The sequence below is a fragment of the Vigna angularis genome, chromosome 8 (assembly GCF_016808095.1).
Source record: "Vigna angularis cultivar LongXiaoDou No.4 chromosome 8, ASM1680809v1, whole genome shotgun sequence".
In the NCBI taxonomy this organism is placed as follows: domain Eukaryota; kingdom Viridiplantae; phylum Streptophyta; class Magnoliopsida; order Fabales; family Fabaceae; genus Vigna; species Vigna angularis.
The window spans coordinates 35,075,612-35,092,478 of NC_068977.1; the positions used below are offsets into that span (position 1 = coordinate 35,075,612).

The 16,867-nt window shown below is 33.3% G+C and overlaps 2 protein-coding genes across 6 annotated transcripts; one reads left to right on the top strand and one right to left on the bottom strand.

The window, feature by feature from the left end:
* The first annotated feature begins 346 nt into the window (after positions 1-346).
* Positions 347-7,926, top strand: LOC108346101 (protein tesmin/TSO1-like CXC 5). 5 transcript variants are annotated; one of them, XR_008244990.1, is made up of 10 exons: positions 347-948; positions 2,199-2,306; positions 3,324-3,501; positions 4,332-4,682; positions 5,073-5,173; positions 5,246-5,340; positions 6,450-6,872; positions 7,169-7,460; positions 7,643-7,682; positions 7,766-7,926. XR_008244990.1 is itself a non-coding variant. In XM_017585082.2 (8 exons), exons 1-8 carry the CDS (start codon positions 740-742, stop codon positions 7,197-7,199), a joined length of 1,500 nt encoding a protein of 499 aa, XP_017440571.1. In that variant the 5' UTR covers positions 347-739; the 3' UTR covers positions 7,200-7,764. The 5 variants fall into 5 exon arrangements, 2 of the variants coding, with proteins under 2 accessions (XP_017440571.1, XP_017440570.1); XR_008244989.1 differs by having other exon boundaries at positions 7,169-7,682; XR_008244991.1 differs by lacking the exon at positions 7,643-7,682.
* A 1,549-nt stretch (positions 7,927-9,475) lies between these two features.
* Positions 9,476-15,657, bottom strand: LOC108345899 (peroxisomal fatty acid beta-oxidation multifunctional protein AIM1). The gene is made up of 18 exons (XM_017584746.2): positions 15,358-15,657; positions 15,184-15,255; positions 15,007-15,069; positions 14,819-14,875; positions 14,635-14,702; positions 14,451-14,532; positions 14,282-14,337; positions 13,668-13,970; positions 13,414-13,500; positions 13,100-13,274; positions 12,438-12,559; positions 12,015-12,178; positions 11,367-11,621; positions 10,890-11,011; positions 10,674-10,795; positions 10,334-10,482; positions 10,008-10,146; positions 9,476-9,754 (listed from the first exon to the last, which is right to left on the bottom strand). Exons 1-18 carry the CDS (start codon positions 15,449-15,451, stop codon positions 9,710-9,712), a joined length of 2,175 nt encoding a protein of 724 aa, XP_017440235.1. The 5' UTR covers positions 15,452-15,657; the 3' UTR covers positions 9,476-9,709.
* Positions 15,658-16,867: the final 1,210 nt, after the last annotated feature.

Below are 16,867 nucleotides of genomic sequence, written 5' to 3' on the forward strand. Positions count from 1 at the left end.
TTAATATATTTAATGTCTCAAAAATATAAAAAATATCTAAAACTTACCGTGCAAAATAAATGAAAAATGATTTACAAGTATTAATTTATGAAATTCCATTTTTTGAATGCGTACCTTTACACTATTTTTAAATTTTGAATTATATATTAGAAATAACGCATTTTAATTATAAAAAAATAGAAGACATGTTTCTCCTCCTCGAAGTAATTACATTGCGGCATTACCTTGTGCTTCCCGGTGGAGACTCTTCAGTGAAGTGTGACCGTTGATGGATTTGATGCATTGTGGATCGTCAGATGAAAGGGGCAACGCGATCTGGCCGTTCAATATTTACAACTAAATTGAATTTTCAAAAGCTTCGAAGAGAGAGGGAGTGTGTGTGTTAGTGTTGCGTTTTCTTCTTCCTCTCTTCTCCTTCTCTGCTTCTTCGTCCTCCTTCAAATCTCACTCTTATTCTTCTTCTTCGCTTTCTCTCTCTATAATTTTGCAACTTCCTTATCTATCTTCAGCTCCGTTTCCTCGTGCGCTGCGTTTGGATCCACGCGCCTCTCAATTTCGCTACACTCGGAGTAATCAATCACGAGCTACGCAATCCGCGCACGTGTTCGAATTCGAGCTGCGTTTCGAAGCTATCGAAGCTTTGTTTCGTTTTATAGCCGTAATCCTAGGTCTTTTTCGGCGGAATTCGGGAATCGCTGTGAGAGTGTTCGGATTTTTTTTTTGTGTTGCTTCGCGTGCCATGGGGGAAGAAGAAGGAGGAGATATCGCTCCGAAGAATGCGTTGTCGTCGGAAGTTGTTCCGCCGGCGGTAACGTCTACGGCGGCGCTGGAAGTTCCGGCGAAGAAGCTGGCGCGGCAGCTTGATTTCACGGGCGCGCCGGATCATCCCCAGCAGCAGCCGGTGGCGGCGTTGCCGTTGCCGCCACAGGCGCCTCATTCGAGGATTGGGTGAGTTTGTTGAAACTATTTCTTTTTTAAATGATTTGCTGTATGTTTTCTGTTTTGAATTTTGATGTCTGGAGTGAAATTTGTATCGTGTGCTTCTTAGGAACACATCAAAATCCGTGGATTGGATGTTCATGCAATGGAGATTTTTGTTTTAGTTTTAAAGTAGTGTGTGACAGTCATTTTATCACGGGAGTCACTGTTTTGTTCGGAGGATTTTAGTTCTTGTGTGAGCTGAGCTTTTAATGCATATGGGATGCCTTGGTTTTCTAGTAGAAAATGGAAATTTTATCTATCATTTCCTTTATTTCTTACTTTACCCAGATTCACATGTTTTCATTAGTTTGCTGTAAATGCGGTTTCTTCTTCCACTGGGAATAAGATGGTAGGAGGTTTAAATTGTTTTGAGTGTCTCGCATTAGTAAGGAACTTTAGAACTGTAGGCTTTCTTGCTAACACAACTTATGAAGTTGTTTATAGTAGTTTCAATTCGCGTTTGAGCTTTTAATGGTTTGGTACGGTTATGAGATGTAAGTATTATAAATTTATTGTTATCTATGACACGTGTATACTCAATAAGACACAGGTGTGATGTTGGGGATATATGAGTTTTGTTACAAAGTTGGATATGGATATAATAGGATACAACGCAATGCAGACTTATCAATACTGATATGTATCATCTTATAAATTATCAAAAAAACAATTTAAAGTACCACAGTTAGGAGTTGGAGTGGCACAAAATATGGTAGAAGCACGCATATAATGGTTGGGACACGAGAAAGGAACAATGGAAGCCCTAGTTAGAAGAGTGACCAATTGGCGCAATGCTAAAGTTGTGTCATGGTAACCAATTGGTCATGGATTCAATCTAGAAAAACCTCTTTGCATAAGCAAGGGTAATGTTGCATACCATGGCCCTCTCCCATACCTTCACGTAACTAGGAGACTTTTAGGACTGGGGTATCCTAACATACATCAATCTATGTCTGGTTATTTTTTCCAAAGTATTATCTCGACCAATGTGAATGATTTAGATTTTTCTAAAAAAAAAAATTCTCATGCAATGTGAATGTTCACTCTGTTCTTTTCACAATTGTAAGGCTTGCATTTTCTGAAGTTACTGCTACATGTAAAACAGGCATTTCCTAGTTGTAGTATTTTGAAGTTTTGGTTGAATGGTACATGATAACTTTGAATGTGATAATGACTATATGTTTTGATCTTCAGTTAACTAACCTATACTTTTTCAGGAAACCAGAATCTCCAAAATCTAGATCAAGATCTAACTTTGAAATGAAAGATGCTACACCCAAGAAGCAAAAGCAGTGCAATTGTAAACACTCTAAATGCTTAAAGCTGTAAGCAAAACTCTCTCTCTCTCTCGGTATCTGGATATGTGCATTATCATACTCTAAAGTTTACACAAACTCATGCAGTCTCTGCAGACTCGATATGTGAACTCATGATAGTTTACCTAATTGTAAAAATAATACTAAACCTTCTAAATTACATATATACACAAACATAATATTTGTAACACTGATAATTCAACATTTCAACACTAAACACACTATGTGGTCTTGATGCTGTTCATATTATATTAGTAACTCGTTTCTACTGTCAAAGTTATTTTCTTTTTCATATCAACGAAAAAGGAATTTTCATAAATGACTTCATTTGTTTATTATTTGTCTTTGTTATGGTTTCGGTCCAAAATCAATACCTGTGTTTTACTTATTTTACTTTATAAATTTGAGTTTTTTGGTTGTTGTTTAAGTTGTCTCATTAAGGACTCAGCTATTTTGCTCCATTTTTTTCTCCTTTCCTAGTTGTTTCTCCCATTGATTTTTTTTTGGAAATTTTCCCTGATGTTTGAAATATTAAATGCATATAGGAAGATGAAATCAGTTTGGTGTGTTTGAAGGCAGATTTAAAGTGTTAACCTAAGCAACTCAGTGAATAGGGTACTATAAACTAACTGGGTGAACTTGAGACAATTAGCTGTGGGAGTATGCATCCAGTTAATTGGAATTAACTTTCTCTTTCATTAATATTGAATATATACAAAATTTCAAGGAAAATGGAAATATCACTACTGGCCAGGAAACAAATTGGAAAAATGTTTTTATTCTGTCTCATCAAATTCCTTATTATATATGCATGGGTAGTTCTATGATGATGTCATTGGTTCCATCCCCAAAGTTAAGTTGAACCATTGCGGTGCAGCAATATATTTTTATTTGAAAAGAATCTGAACGTGTATTATGTAAAAAAAAATACAGTCTTCAGTAATTTTTTTCCTTCAACAGAAGACATTTTGTTGTTGCAACTTACTGTTTGCCCTATGAAGCTAATTTTTAAAGTATTTTGAGCAGGTATTGTGAATGTTTTGCATCAGGAATATATTGTGATGGTTGCAACTGTGTAAATTGTTTCAACAATGTTGAAAACGAAGCTGCTAGAAGAGAAGCTGTTGAAGCTACCTTGGAGCGCAATCCAAATGCATTTAGGCCCAAAATTGCTAGTAGCCCTCATGGAACACGTGATAGCAGGGTGCTTAGTCCTAACTTTACTGTTTTATTGTTTGGATAATGACATCTGTTAGATATAGTGCTTATCAACTGTTTTTTTTGTTGGGGGATACTATAATGAATTGTGTTCTGATAATGTCAGACATTGATTGTTCTTCAATTATCTGTTTCTTTCTGTTCATTGTGGAATTTTATGAAAAAGGGATATTTTCTGTAATGGGAGATCACTTTTTCCGTGTGATTTTTCCCCATAGTAAAGTAAAAGCATGCTATTGCTATTTCGGTTAGGTGCAGCATTTCGTAATTGATAATCATGGAATCAAGCCTTTTGCCTGAGTGAAAAATCAATTTTCTGTTGGTTCATGGCCTTTGCTCTGTTGAATTTTATTTTTTCAAGTTATAATTGTGATCAATTATCCCTTTTGTCAATGTATCAAAAATAATTTTCTTCTTGATGAAAAAAATTCATTTTTGTTTTTTACTTTCCTTATTTGCATCTGTTTTCTGTACCAACTCAAGGATATAAAGTAAATATAAAATGCTACAATCTGCTGAGAATTTCAAAAGTAACTCAGTTAAATATGTATTCGATTTTTCAATCATGTTTATATACAGTATGTCTTAACAAGAAGTTGGACTTTTCATGGTATATTTTTATGGAAAGGCAGGAGCTTACCATTAAATTATTTGGCAAGAGTGCCTTGATTTATGCTCTACAGATAAATAAAGGTTTTTTACTTTAATATTCCTTGTGGAAGAAGAACGTCTTGAAACTTGAACATCTTTATTGTATTTTATACTTTAAAAAAGTGGTTTTTGTTGTCTTGACTATCTGACTGAAAATATATGTAGGAGGAAGCCGGGGAAGTTTTAATATTAGGAAAACATAACAAGGGGTGTCATTGTAAAAAATCTGGGTGCCTCAAGAAGTACTGTGAATGCTTTCAAGCCAACATTCTTTGTTCTGAAAATTGTAAATGCATGGACTGCAAGAATTTTGAGGGAAGTGAAGAAAGGCAGGCTTTGTTTCATGGAGATCAAAATAACATGGCATATATTCAGCAAGCGGCAAATGCTGCCATAACTGGAGCTATTGGTTCCTCTGGCTATTCATCACCTCCGGTATCCAAGAAAAGAAAAGGTCAGGAACTCTTCTTTTGGCCTACAGCCAAGGATCCATCGATTAGCAAGTTGGGACAACAGGTAAAACTTGCTCATAGCACAATTCATACTAGCATAGGGGTTTATTTTAAATCAAGTGATCGATTAAATCAGTGAAATAGAGAACAGTTAGTCCAGTAAACACAACTATTTTTAGTCACATAGAAAACTATGTTCTTGTTAGGAGTTGGTATCATTATCATTTTATTTAAAGGATGCATTTAAGCTTGAATTTATAAATTGAACTCAGCTCCCTTTATTTAAATTGGTTAGAATAGAGACAATTAAGTTCAGGGCCAAAGCCTTGGTTTCAATGCCTTGATGACGTGTGCTGCAATGTATAGTGAATGCTATCATTAATTCAGTATGATTAGTGGGCACTTTTTATTTCTGAACTTAGTACACTTTCAACACTTTTATAATGCCCGGCAGGTAAACCATGTTAGAGGTCCAGCACCTTCCTCATCTTTGTCACCTGTCTCAGGCGCTCGTGTTGGAACTGCAACATTAGGTCCTTCAAAATTTATGTACAGGTAATGTTCGGTACATATTTGAAATGATGATGAGTTTACAACACTTAATTGCTGACTTGATTATTGTTAAAGGTCTCTTTTAGCAGACATTATTCAACCACAGCACCTCAAGGAGCTATGCTCAGTTCTGGTGCTAGTATCAGGACAAGCTGCAATGACACTTTCAGGTAAATTGACATTCTACGTCACCAGTCACCACTGGTGCTATTTATCTGTGAACGTCCATTATGTTTTCCTCATTCTTCATTGAGAGGATGTGCTAAAATTTGTCTCAATTGTACAGTGGGGAATATAAATTGACATTATCAACATCACATATACTAAAAGTATCGAAAACAAGGATTAATGTTTGTTGAAATTATAGGGTTTGGGCATAGAGGGAGGAAAAGGAGATTCGGAGTCTCCTTGGTCAAGCTTCTCCATTAACACTTTTAACAGAAACAAAATTAGAAGGAAAATTGAAATTCCTTTCTACACAAGTTAATTTGTAAAAACTCAGTTTTTCTAAAATTTTATTTTTAACTTACAGAGAAATTCATTTCATTTTTTTCCTCTGCAAGTGCTTATGAAAAAGTTTGTCCAAACAGACTCTAAATACTTTGAATTTGATATTAACATGTATTACAGTGTGATACACAGCACTAACTACTAACCTTTATCCGTACCAATACTAGATCATAATTCTAACTAAATAAGGAAAAATACCATGAGATGATAAGGAACTATGGAAACCAAAGAAATAGGGAGAGTAATCTTGACTAGTCCTACCAGTTAATACCTATGATGCTCTAAATTATTCTAAAGATATAATCAAGATACTATTACATATTCTAATAGTATTTATCCTAATTGTTGTAATTACATGATAATACACAACATGTAATTTCTTTATTTACATTCTTTTTAACTTGGCTCGTCAAGGATTCGCTTTAACTAAAGATCTCAAACTCTACTTTGTGGATTAGGATAACAGTCGATATTGAAGTTCATTAGCAAATAATTCGTCTTTATTATTATTTTTTTTTTTTTTGGAAAGTTAAATGACATTTGTCCATCACACATTTGTCATTCTCTACAACAATAATGAGGAAGCAATTCATGAAACACCGCTGCTATAGGGTCCGTGGGACATTTTGTATTAAATTTTTGGGGTTACTACCTGCTAGGTTTGTTTTCATCTGATGATTTTTATTACATATCAAATGACTTCCGCCTTGTTAATGTTTACATCTGTAGTTAACTTTTTCTCATCAATTATTGTTATTATTATGATCAGACCAGAAAATTTTAATGGAAAAGCATGCAGAAGATCAGACAGAAACTTCCCTTGCTTCGTCAAGTCAAGAGCAATTACCACCAAGTCAAAAGGAAGGTCATGTTGAGAAGACTGTAGCTGATGATTGTTCGAGTGCAAACCAAACAGATAAAATCAGCCCAGATGATTCCAGTTCAGATGGTGCTGATGTCCCAAAAGGGAGGCCAATGTCTCCAGGGACTTTAGCCTTGATGTGTGATGAGCAAGATACAATGTTCATGACAGCCGCTTCCCCTATTGGGCCAATGGCTCATGCTTGCAATACATCTTCACAATTTCCTTATGGACAAGGAATGACAGAGGTCTATGCTGAGCAAGAAAGGATTGTATTAACGAAGTTTAGGGATTTTCTCAATAGGGTTATAACTATGGGAGAAATAAATGGCAAGTTAATACTTTCCCCCTTTCGTTATAATTTTACTTTTGTCAACATTCTAAAAATCCCTTGGTGTTGGCATTGGGAAGAAGACCGTCACCCTTCCATTGCGACAATTAAATTATTATGCTTTACATGGCTGTCATTTCAAATGGTTCAGAAATTTCTGATGCCACCAGTCTAACATTACATATTGGGGGCTTGACTTTGGTGTTAAATACATTACTGTATGGTATGGCTGATCTATAATTTCATTACCTGCTTTATTGTTAAAAATGACTAATTTATAAATTCTCATTTTCAGAAACAAAGTGTTCTTCGTTGGCCAGAAATGAATTAGAGAATCAAAAGGACCCAATCATCAATGGCATAGGAAATGCCAACTCAGTGATAGTGCGTCAGCATGGAACCAGTAGCAATGGTGTTACTAAACCTTCTGTTTCACCTTTGGCAACAACTTCGACACGTATGATCCCTGGCAATATTTCTGAAAATGGGGAATCTAAGGTCAAGATCGAAAAAGATATATGAAAATAATCTAACTTAGAAGGATGCGCACACATATGATTGAAAGAAGAAATGAAAGTGTCTTTAAGGTATGCTAGAACTTCTCTGTAATATAATTATAAACGCATTGTCATTCTTCATTTTCTGCCTCATCCGAAAGGTCTGCTAAGCATACAGGCCCCACCATTAGCTCATGTAGGATAATTTTTTTTCTCTTATCTATTTTCTTGTCCTCCTTTGGTCATTCATAGATATCTAAATTAATTTTCAGCTTCAACATTGCTTTATCGCGATGCTTGTAAATTGCTGAGGTATAATTTCATAAAGTATATCGCTTAGATTTTTAGTTGAATGACCTCCATAGCTTGTAATTTAAATATACATTTTTATTCAGGGATTTTTCAACGTCTCCCTTTTCCTCTACTTTGTCCATTACTATGTCCTCTGGATTGACAGCAATATTTCAGGCTGAATTAAGCTCTGTAATAATTGAATAAGCTGATGCTGACTTTGGCTTGGCCATTGAGTGTTTAAATATTTTATATTTGTGCTGTATACGATTTCGAAGAGCTTAATTGCTTGTTTTGTTATAGTTGATAAGAGCGAAGAAACATACTGTGAATTAGAAATTCCATTATACTACATTTTTTTCTCTGTCGTTTCCTCGCCATTTCTTTTCAATGGATGTACAAAGAGTTTAAAGGTGTATTTATCTTCAAAGATGAAAAGAAACACAGAAAACCCAAAGAAAGAAATGTAAAATCACAAAAAAAAGAGACAAATCCTTACCTAAAACTTTCTACTGCAATTTGGGAAAAAGCGTAAATTGTTTATTAACTTTTACATATAAACAAGATTCATAATCAATTAAAGAAGAGAACTAATCAGTTAAAGGTAAGTATAATATAATAAAATATTTATTCTTTTATTTTAACATTAAATAATTAAATTATATAAATGTAAATTATATAACCACTTATAAACATATTTTATTATATTATAATAACATGATAGTATTAAAATAATTAATCAAAAAAATTAATATTTTGTTAATATGTTTTACTTTAAAAAATAACTAATTAAAATAAATAAATTTAAATTTGATGAATTATTTTAATATTTTTTTTGTTAATTAAAGTTTTAAAATATTTTAATTTAAAATTATTTTGACTTTAGTTTGCTTTTTAAAAATTATTATTTATCATTCAATTATTTTATAAACTATTTTTTAAATATATTTATGTATAACTAAATTTATTTTATCGCATTGACAATCTACTGCAAACTTTTCATTTACTCTCGCTCAATTCAAACAATCATGTTTTAGATTCTCTTTCTCTTTCTTTCCTTTTATCGACTGAGTTCAATACATAGACTTTACATTTTTTATATATTCCTTTTCTGTGAAAACTGATTGAAAAATTAATTTCGAAATTTTTTAATTTAAAAAAAAAATTGTCTAGACAAGTTCAGGAAGAAAAAATCGTTTAAATAAGAAAATCAATTTTAAAACATGCAGTTATATGTTAAAAATTTTCGGTAATAGAAAAACAGACTTCAAACGTGAGTTTAATTAATTAAATGCAATCTTTTAATAAAGAACTCATTTGATTTATGAGTGCGAAAATATTTTTTTCTTAAAAGAAGGTTTGGTTAGAAACATAGAAACTTATTTTGACCTTCGTTATCTTTAAATTCAGTGCATATAAATTAAAACATATGTAATGAGAATAAATATTATATTTAAACTAGAATCCCCTTATTTAATATATTAATATTTTTTGTCCACACCACTAATAATAAATACTAAATAACATTGAGAAAAATAATAATTAAAACTTAATATCGTGTTGAATGATAAATTTCAATAAAGTAATCTAAATTTTTGAATTTCAAAACTAAAGCATCTTAACATACAAAAAACAGTAACATTTAATTTTCACAAAAATAGTGTTATAGTAAATTTCATTACAGGCTTTCTTGAGATTATACTCGTTGCTACTGCTACAGCATGTTTGAATTCTCATCTAAAATCCACTTTTACATCTGAAACCATGTAAAGGGCGCAAAAGGAACAGATAGTATGCTGCAAATCCAAACAAGCTTAGTTCAATATGTTCAATCAAAACGCATTAACTTCAAGAAAATATGTTTACACTTTTTCAGCATGGACTTCGAATCCCAACAACTGGAAAAGGACTTTGATCAATAAGATTTTCTTTTTGCAAAACCACTTTTACCATATTATTTAAACTAGGAAGAAGAAAGCAAATTTTATTTTCTTTTACATTTTCTATGGTAGAAGGAGCATCCAACATGCTGGAACAATTAGCTTTCATCATAGACGCGCCACTGGCTTTGGAGTAGATGAAGCAGGTGCACTCTGCAACCAATACAAAATACCAAGTCAAGCACTTTATCTTGTTAATCTATGCAATGCACAGATTTATATGATAAGAAAGACAATCTTATTCCTATATGATAATACATTATAACTACTAAAAATACTAGTTGCTGAAATCATTGAAACTTTTCCATGTTCCCTGAACATGTTTGAATAATCAAGGATTGAATCATACACTACTAAAGCTGAATTTCAGGAAATTTGAACAGAGTATGAAGAAACAGCAACTTACCAAAGGAATGCCTTTGAGCGCTCTTTCTTCCAAATACTTTGAGGGTTTATAGAAGTTACCATATAATTGTGTCCACTTCTTTAGGCTGGTATAGATATGATTAGCCCCAACCAAATCTGCCCAAAAAACAAGGCCACCCCTGCAGAAAAACAAGCGATTGCAAAGAGAGAAAGTTAAACAGCAAAGCAGACTGATAAAGCATGCATGCTAACTCCTTTTTTGTTTTTTACTTTTTGTTGCTGTTCATTATTGGTTATTGAGTTTTATCTCCTTGTCCTCTTTCTTAGTTATGTCAGTTTAAAATATTGAAATGAAAGAAATCCAACCGGTAATTGGGGAAGCTCATTCCAAGAACAGATGCAATGTCAAGGTCTGATGCTCGAATAACAACTCCATCTTCTAAAACACGGCATGCCTCATTTACTACTGGAAAGAGAATCATCTCCACGATCTCTTGGTCGGTAACAGATATAGGCTGCAAATAAAACAAATACTATTATCTCACCTTCACTCAGTGGCAGACAAATATCTATTTTCTATGTACTGAGAGAGAGGGAACTTAAGATTAAACCAACACATGGAAAGCAATCATGTCAACTTCAATGCAATGTTAACATAAATGGGAGTTGTACTATTTGCTAACATGACAGTGCCAAATAAAACAACCTTTCCATTGGGCCTAATATTGGAAAGTCTTCTAGACTCCTCGATGATTGGTTGTATTGAAGGATCAGGTTTTGGCTTGCTACCCTTTTCATAAATGTAGTAACCTTTCCCATTGTTTTTGCCTGGTAGGACAGAAATCATTGATTATATTCACACAAAATGTTCCCTGTACAAAGAAAGTAGGAATATTTAAAAAAGACATTGATCCCCTATTACCATTTCGCCCAGATTTGATCATAAGATCAAGCAATGAAGATTTAAATACGCGATCAGGAAAAGCATCGGCAAATACTTTGGATGTAGCAAAAGAAACTTGATAGCCAGCCAAGTCCGCAAGCCTGCAAATCAAAGAAAGATTGACTTCATACTACGGAACCACAGTGCAATATATAATGCTTTGGTTCTCGCATTACCATGAAACCATTAGCTTTTTCTTCTATACCAGTCCTTAATTTTAGCAGTGTAGTGACTAGAGATTTAAATGCACGTTTCAAAATGTGACATTGGCTTGAAACAGTTTCTAAAACATAGGATTCAACTAGAAACGTCATGATAGTAAAATAGTATCATTTGCATAAGCATATTGGGAATGCAGGGCAAAGCATTAATATCAATTAACAAATCAATAAAAGTGAAAAAAAATTATTAACATATATCTTGGAAAATACAGAACTCTTAAGAGAAGAGGATTACTGGAAAGGACCGATTGGAAAGCCAAAGTTGCGTATCAATCTGTCAATTCTGTAAACATCAACACCCAAGTTGACCAACAAATAGGCACCCTGTGAATATGGGAAGAATGTTCTATTCACTGCAAAGCCTGTGCAGTTCCCCACAACAACGGGAGCCTTCTTTATGATTTTACCAACGGTTACCAGATCAAGAATCACTTGTGGAGAAGTTTTATCAGTTCGTATAATCTCCAAAAGAGGCATGATGTGGGCAGGACTGTATATCAAAGAAATGAAATTAGAAACCATCCATAACAGTTGTTTAAAACATGATCTTAGTACAAGAGACACATGTAATTTCACTATCTATGCTTTGAGAAATTAACTATCCGAAACTTCTATAGTGTAGGGGAAGTGTGTAGTCTACAAATGTAATTCCATCAATTCCCTCATGAACTGGAATAGGTGCCAAAGGGATATAATTATAAATTATAAATCAAGCCCAGTTAATTTCTCTCAACCTACCAAAACAAAAATATAAAGAAACTTAATGTAGCATTTGTTCCCATTCTCAGAAAAATACTCCCTCCTAAACCTAAATCACTGATCAAGAAAATTAAAAGGTCATTCTTTTACAAATGAAGATAACAAGAAAAAGGATATACATAACCTGAAAAAATGAGCACCCGCAATCCGATCTTGAGAGCTGATCTTTTTACCAACAAGATTAAGGTCAATAGTTGATGTGTTTGATGCTAAAATGCAGTGTGGAGGACAGACCTTCTCAAGATCGCTAAATATGGTTTGTTTGAGACCGACATTTTCAATTACAGCCTGCAGAGAGAGAAAATCATTGCTGTTTAAATTTGAACAGACAACAGTATCAGCAAAGAAATGTTCCATTACATATACCATCTGCTGAATGTTACATATTTCCACTGTTTGAAAAGTATTCAGTGCCATGATACTGAGGACTTGAACACAAGAATAAATGTTAATACAAAAAACACTTTGCCAAGTTCTTCAAAGGATCCAAAATTCAAAACCATGTCACTATTTTCTAAGTACAACAAAAATACTTCAGGCAACCAACCTCAATAACCAAGTCCACATCTTTAAATTCTGTGTAATCCAGAACACCTTGAAGCAGTGACAGTGCAGCATCTGCCTTCTGTTTTGTCAACTTGCCTCTTCTTACTAAGCCATTAACATTTCCTGTCAAGCAAAATGAAACAAACGTAAATTAAAAAAATTATTACGAGATTACCACATATATATCAAGGATGAGACTGAGAGTGGTTTAGACTTTTCATAAAGGCCTAGCGTATCGTTAAAATGATTACAAAGAGAAAATCTTCCTTCAGAAAACCATACCACCAAAGCAGTAACACCTCTTTCAAATATGACAAATAATAGATACATACAGCAAAGAGCACTAATCCATTAACATCTATTTTAATAGCAATTAGTTAAACTAATCAATGTCCTGAAAATGTACTATTGATGATATACATATTAAACCAACCATTTGATAGCAGGTGCATGTTAAGAATGTCCAAAAGCTAATTCTTCCAAGCATGATATTTGTATATAAAAGTCCCAGACTATGGAAGACACTACTCATAGCAACTGAACAACTTATTATTAACATCAACCAATTAACAATTGGTCTCCAGCATCCAACTATCCCTACTTAACCAAATGATCATCCGTATCATATTACCCCTAATTCACTCAAATAACTAGAATAGTTACCTTCTATTGTTTTTATTCCCTTCATAAGAAATTCAGAATTGATTTCCTTGAGTAAGACACGAATGTTGCCTAGTAGAAGAGCAGTAGCAATGCCAGATCCCATTAGACCTCCTCCAATAACAGCAATTTTTTTAACATTTCTTGGTTTAAGGCCGATATCAGTTACGCCAGGCACCTGCCAAAACATAGTTAATAAATGGTGAATAAATTATAAACCTGAGTAACCTATCAGTTGTTTCCTCAAGTTTAGCCAACATACAATGAGAAATTCATATTAACACCCAAACCCACAAAGGTCATATCTAACCATGTACCTTTGTTATAGCCCGCTGAGCAAAGAAGACATTAATTAAACCTTTTGATGTGTCCGACACAACTAATTGCTTGAACACTTCTGCCTCCTGTAATTAGAATTAATTATTAGCTTTGAATGATAAAAATGCTAGACCTAAAACTACATCTATCTCGGACTAGAAATTAATATGAGAAGAAACTGAGTCAATAAAAATGAAGGAAGAAAGCACATGTTTCCTTCTGAACAAAGACTATATCTTAGAACTAATAATACCTTTAGCACACCACTATAGCCACCATGAACAATTCCATGTTCAATCACATCTACGCAAGCCTGCTGCTGAGGCAAATGTGGAGCAGTCTTCTTGACATGTTGCCTGGCAGTTCCCAACACCTGACGTGCTTCAGACAGGGAACCAATTTTGTCTGTCCTGTGAAGTGAACGAACCCAAGGTTTGCGCCTCTCTCCTATTTCAAGAGCCCACAACCTAGATACCTTTAGTAACTCCTCAGAGGACACAATGGAATCAATAAGTCCTAATTTCCTCCCTTCTTCCGACGTAATAGGTTTAGATGTCTGCAAGAAAAGCAACATCAAAATTAACATATTTGTTCTGCATCACAAATAAGCACAGTAATGAAGATCCCAGAGTATTATAAACATAGAGTTGTTCCTTTCTAACTATTCTTTCAAAGTCTACATTCATCAATTTAGTGTGTGCAATTATTTTTGACACTTTGCTAACAAAGGTCTCCAGTTTTCCCACTTTTTTCTTTTCCTTTTCTTTTTACATTTCACAAATTGCTAAATATGCTTTGGGGTTCATCTACCATGGTAAAAAATGCAGTGGGAACACAAACAAATGAAAACAATGGCCAGTGTCTTACCAGCATCATTTCAACAGCTTTAGACAGCCCAATAAGCCTTGGAAGACGTTGTGTTCCTTAAAAATTACAAATTTGTTAATATTATTTTCAGCAAGTGCTACTAAATGACGAAAAGTTCCTCACTCATGATCCAGATTACTGAATATACATGCAAGCAAATCTTGATTACCTCCAAATCCAGGAATAATACCAAGAGTCAGCTCTGGTAGACCCAATTGAGCTCTCGGAGCCGCAATACGTGCATGGCATCCCTACACAACGAAAAGTTGTTAACTTCATGCACTAATGAAGACACTTTGATAACAATTCTTATTTAAAGGAACAGCATCGCTCCTCAACTAGGAAAAACTAACCATAGCCAGTTCTAAGCCGCCTCCAAGAGCAAGCCCCTCTACTGCTGCAACAACAGGCTTCTTCGAATCTGAATTTGTGAATAATATTAATTAATATTACTGAGAAAGTAACATTTTCAGAAGCACCAAGAAAATGTCTCCATCAAGGTAAGCGCAAACTAAAAGAATTGTTACAAGTTACAACCTTCAATCGCATTGACTACTAGTTCCACGGAGACATCAGGGAGATGCGAGGAATCCCCTGCCAAGAAAAAACAGCAAATACAGCTAATTCAAAGTTCAAAATCTTTCAAGACTCATAACCGTAACTGATCTAAATTTTGTAATCTGAACTTTACAAAGCGTATGTGTAATCACACTATCATATCTTACCGGTATCGTGAACTTTCTTCATAACACTGATATCAAAGCCACCAGAAAATCTCCCACCTTTGCCTGAAATTAAAGAGGAAACAAGATAAAACAATCACACATGCAAAATTCCTTACTTGAACAATGAATTGTGTAAAGCAACGGCAGCATCGTCGTAAAATAAACCTAGACACTTACCAGTCAAAACTATAGCTTTCACATCATTCCTTCTAGCTGCCTCATCAAATCTATCTTTCAACCCCATGATAACTGATCAAAACAATCAAAACATCCCACATAATAAATTCATGAAATAAATAAAATAAAAAACAAGAATTGCCAAAGAATGAAGAATTGGTGAATCAAACTGACTTGGAATGGCCAAAGCATTGACGGGTGGGTTGCCCATAGTGATGACAGCAACCCCATCAGCTCCAACCTCAAAATCAACCTTAGGCAACGCCATCTCCGAGCGAAACAAGTCCCAAGTTCCTTCCTTTTCGAATCAAGTTATATTTTTTTCACATGAAATTGACAGAATACAAGATGGGTTTAAGAAGGATAAAGCCAAAGACTGTAATGGAAAGTGGCAATCAATTGAATTTCGTGGGGTATTTCCCCACTGACCAGAAAATAGAAAATATGAAAGTGAAGAAATTATGTTAAAAAAATAATATTTTTCACACACTTTTGGTATCTTCTTAAATAAAATTATTTATTTAATGTTAGATTACCACTTAAATTGCATAAATTTTGAAACTTTAAAATAAATTAATTGACATATCATTTTTCATAAACTGTTATACTAAATGGTAAGAAGAATTTTATACTAAATGGTAGAAATTGAATATATTATATTCAAATGGGAACTAAGATATGTAATCATAATAAAACTAATCATCATGATCTTCTTTTTATATTTATAAATTTTAATGAATAAAAAAAACAACATAATTATTGACTTCACCGACCAAGTCAGAAGAATGTGTTCTTAAAAAAAAGGCGGAAAAAAATTGTTTAACAATCACACACAAGCACCCCCATGGTAAGTTCGTGAAACCGCGAAATATGATCTGTTGAAGCTCACAGATTGATGATAATATAATATCCGACCGCTGATTCGTACCGACACGTTTCTTAACTGCACAACGTAAGCTATGCCAACTGTAGGAAAAATTTGTTAAATAAAAAATGGGCTTTTTTCTTATACTTTATTTCAGATCAAAAAAGGTTGTGATAAATAATTTTTAATTTCTATTATAATAATGTTTTTCTAATATTCCACTCTCTTTAACATACTTAATCACAATTAACTATTAGTAATAAATTTTTTTCACTTTAATAAGTATTAATTTTCAAGAGAAAAAATGGTTATGATTCTCTTACAAGATTCAATATCACTTAATAAAAATGTATTCATTAATTAACACTTTCACGATATTAACATTTAAACCAAAAAAGGAAAAACACATGCATGAGATTTACCAAAAAAATGTATGGCTAAATCAGTTATTTGTTCAGGTTTAATTATTTCATAAGCTAAATTAAAATATTTTAAAATACGTGTAAGACTCCAGAAAAATAAATATATTTATTTTTTTAAGAAATTAAAATTTATTAATAGACAAATTTCAGTCCGTGAAGATTATAAATTTTAAGTTTTAATTCAAAAATGTGTTTGAACAAATTGATGTATAATTATAATTAAGAGAAATGATATTTGATGTATACAAATTTTTTATGTTTTAATAAAATACAAAAATTCATTTTTTATGATTATTTTATTTTTGTAATATGTATTAAATGAATGTATAATTATATATGTGAATATGCAGTGGGCCAGTTGGAAAAAGAGGACAGAGGGTTGTTGTAGATGTTAATG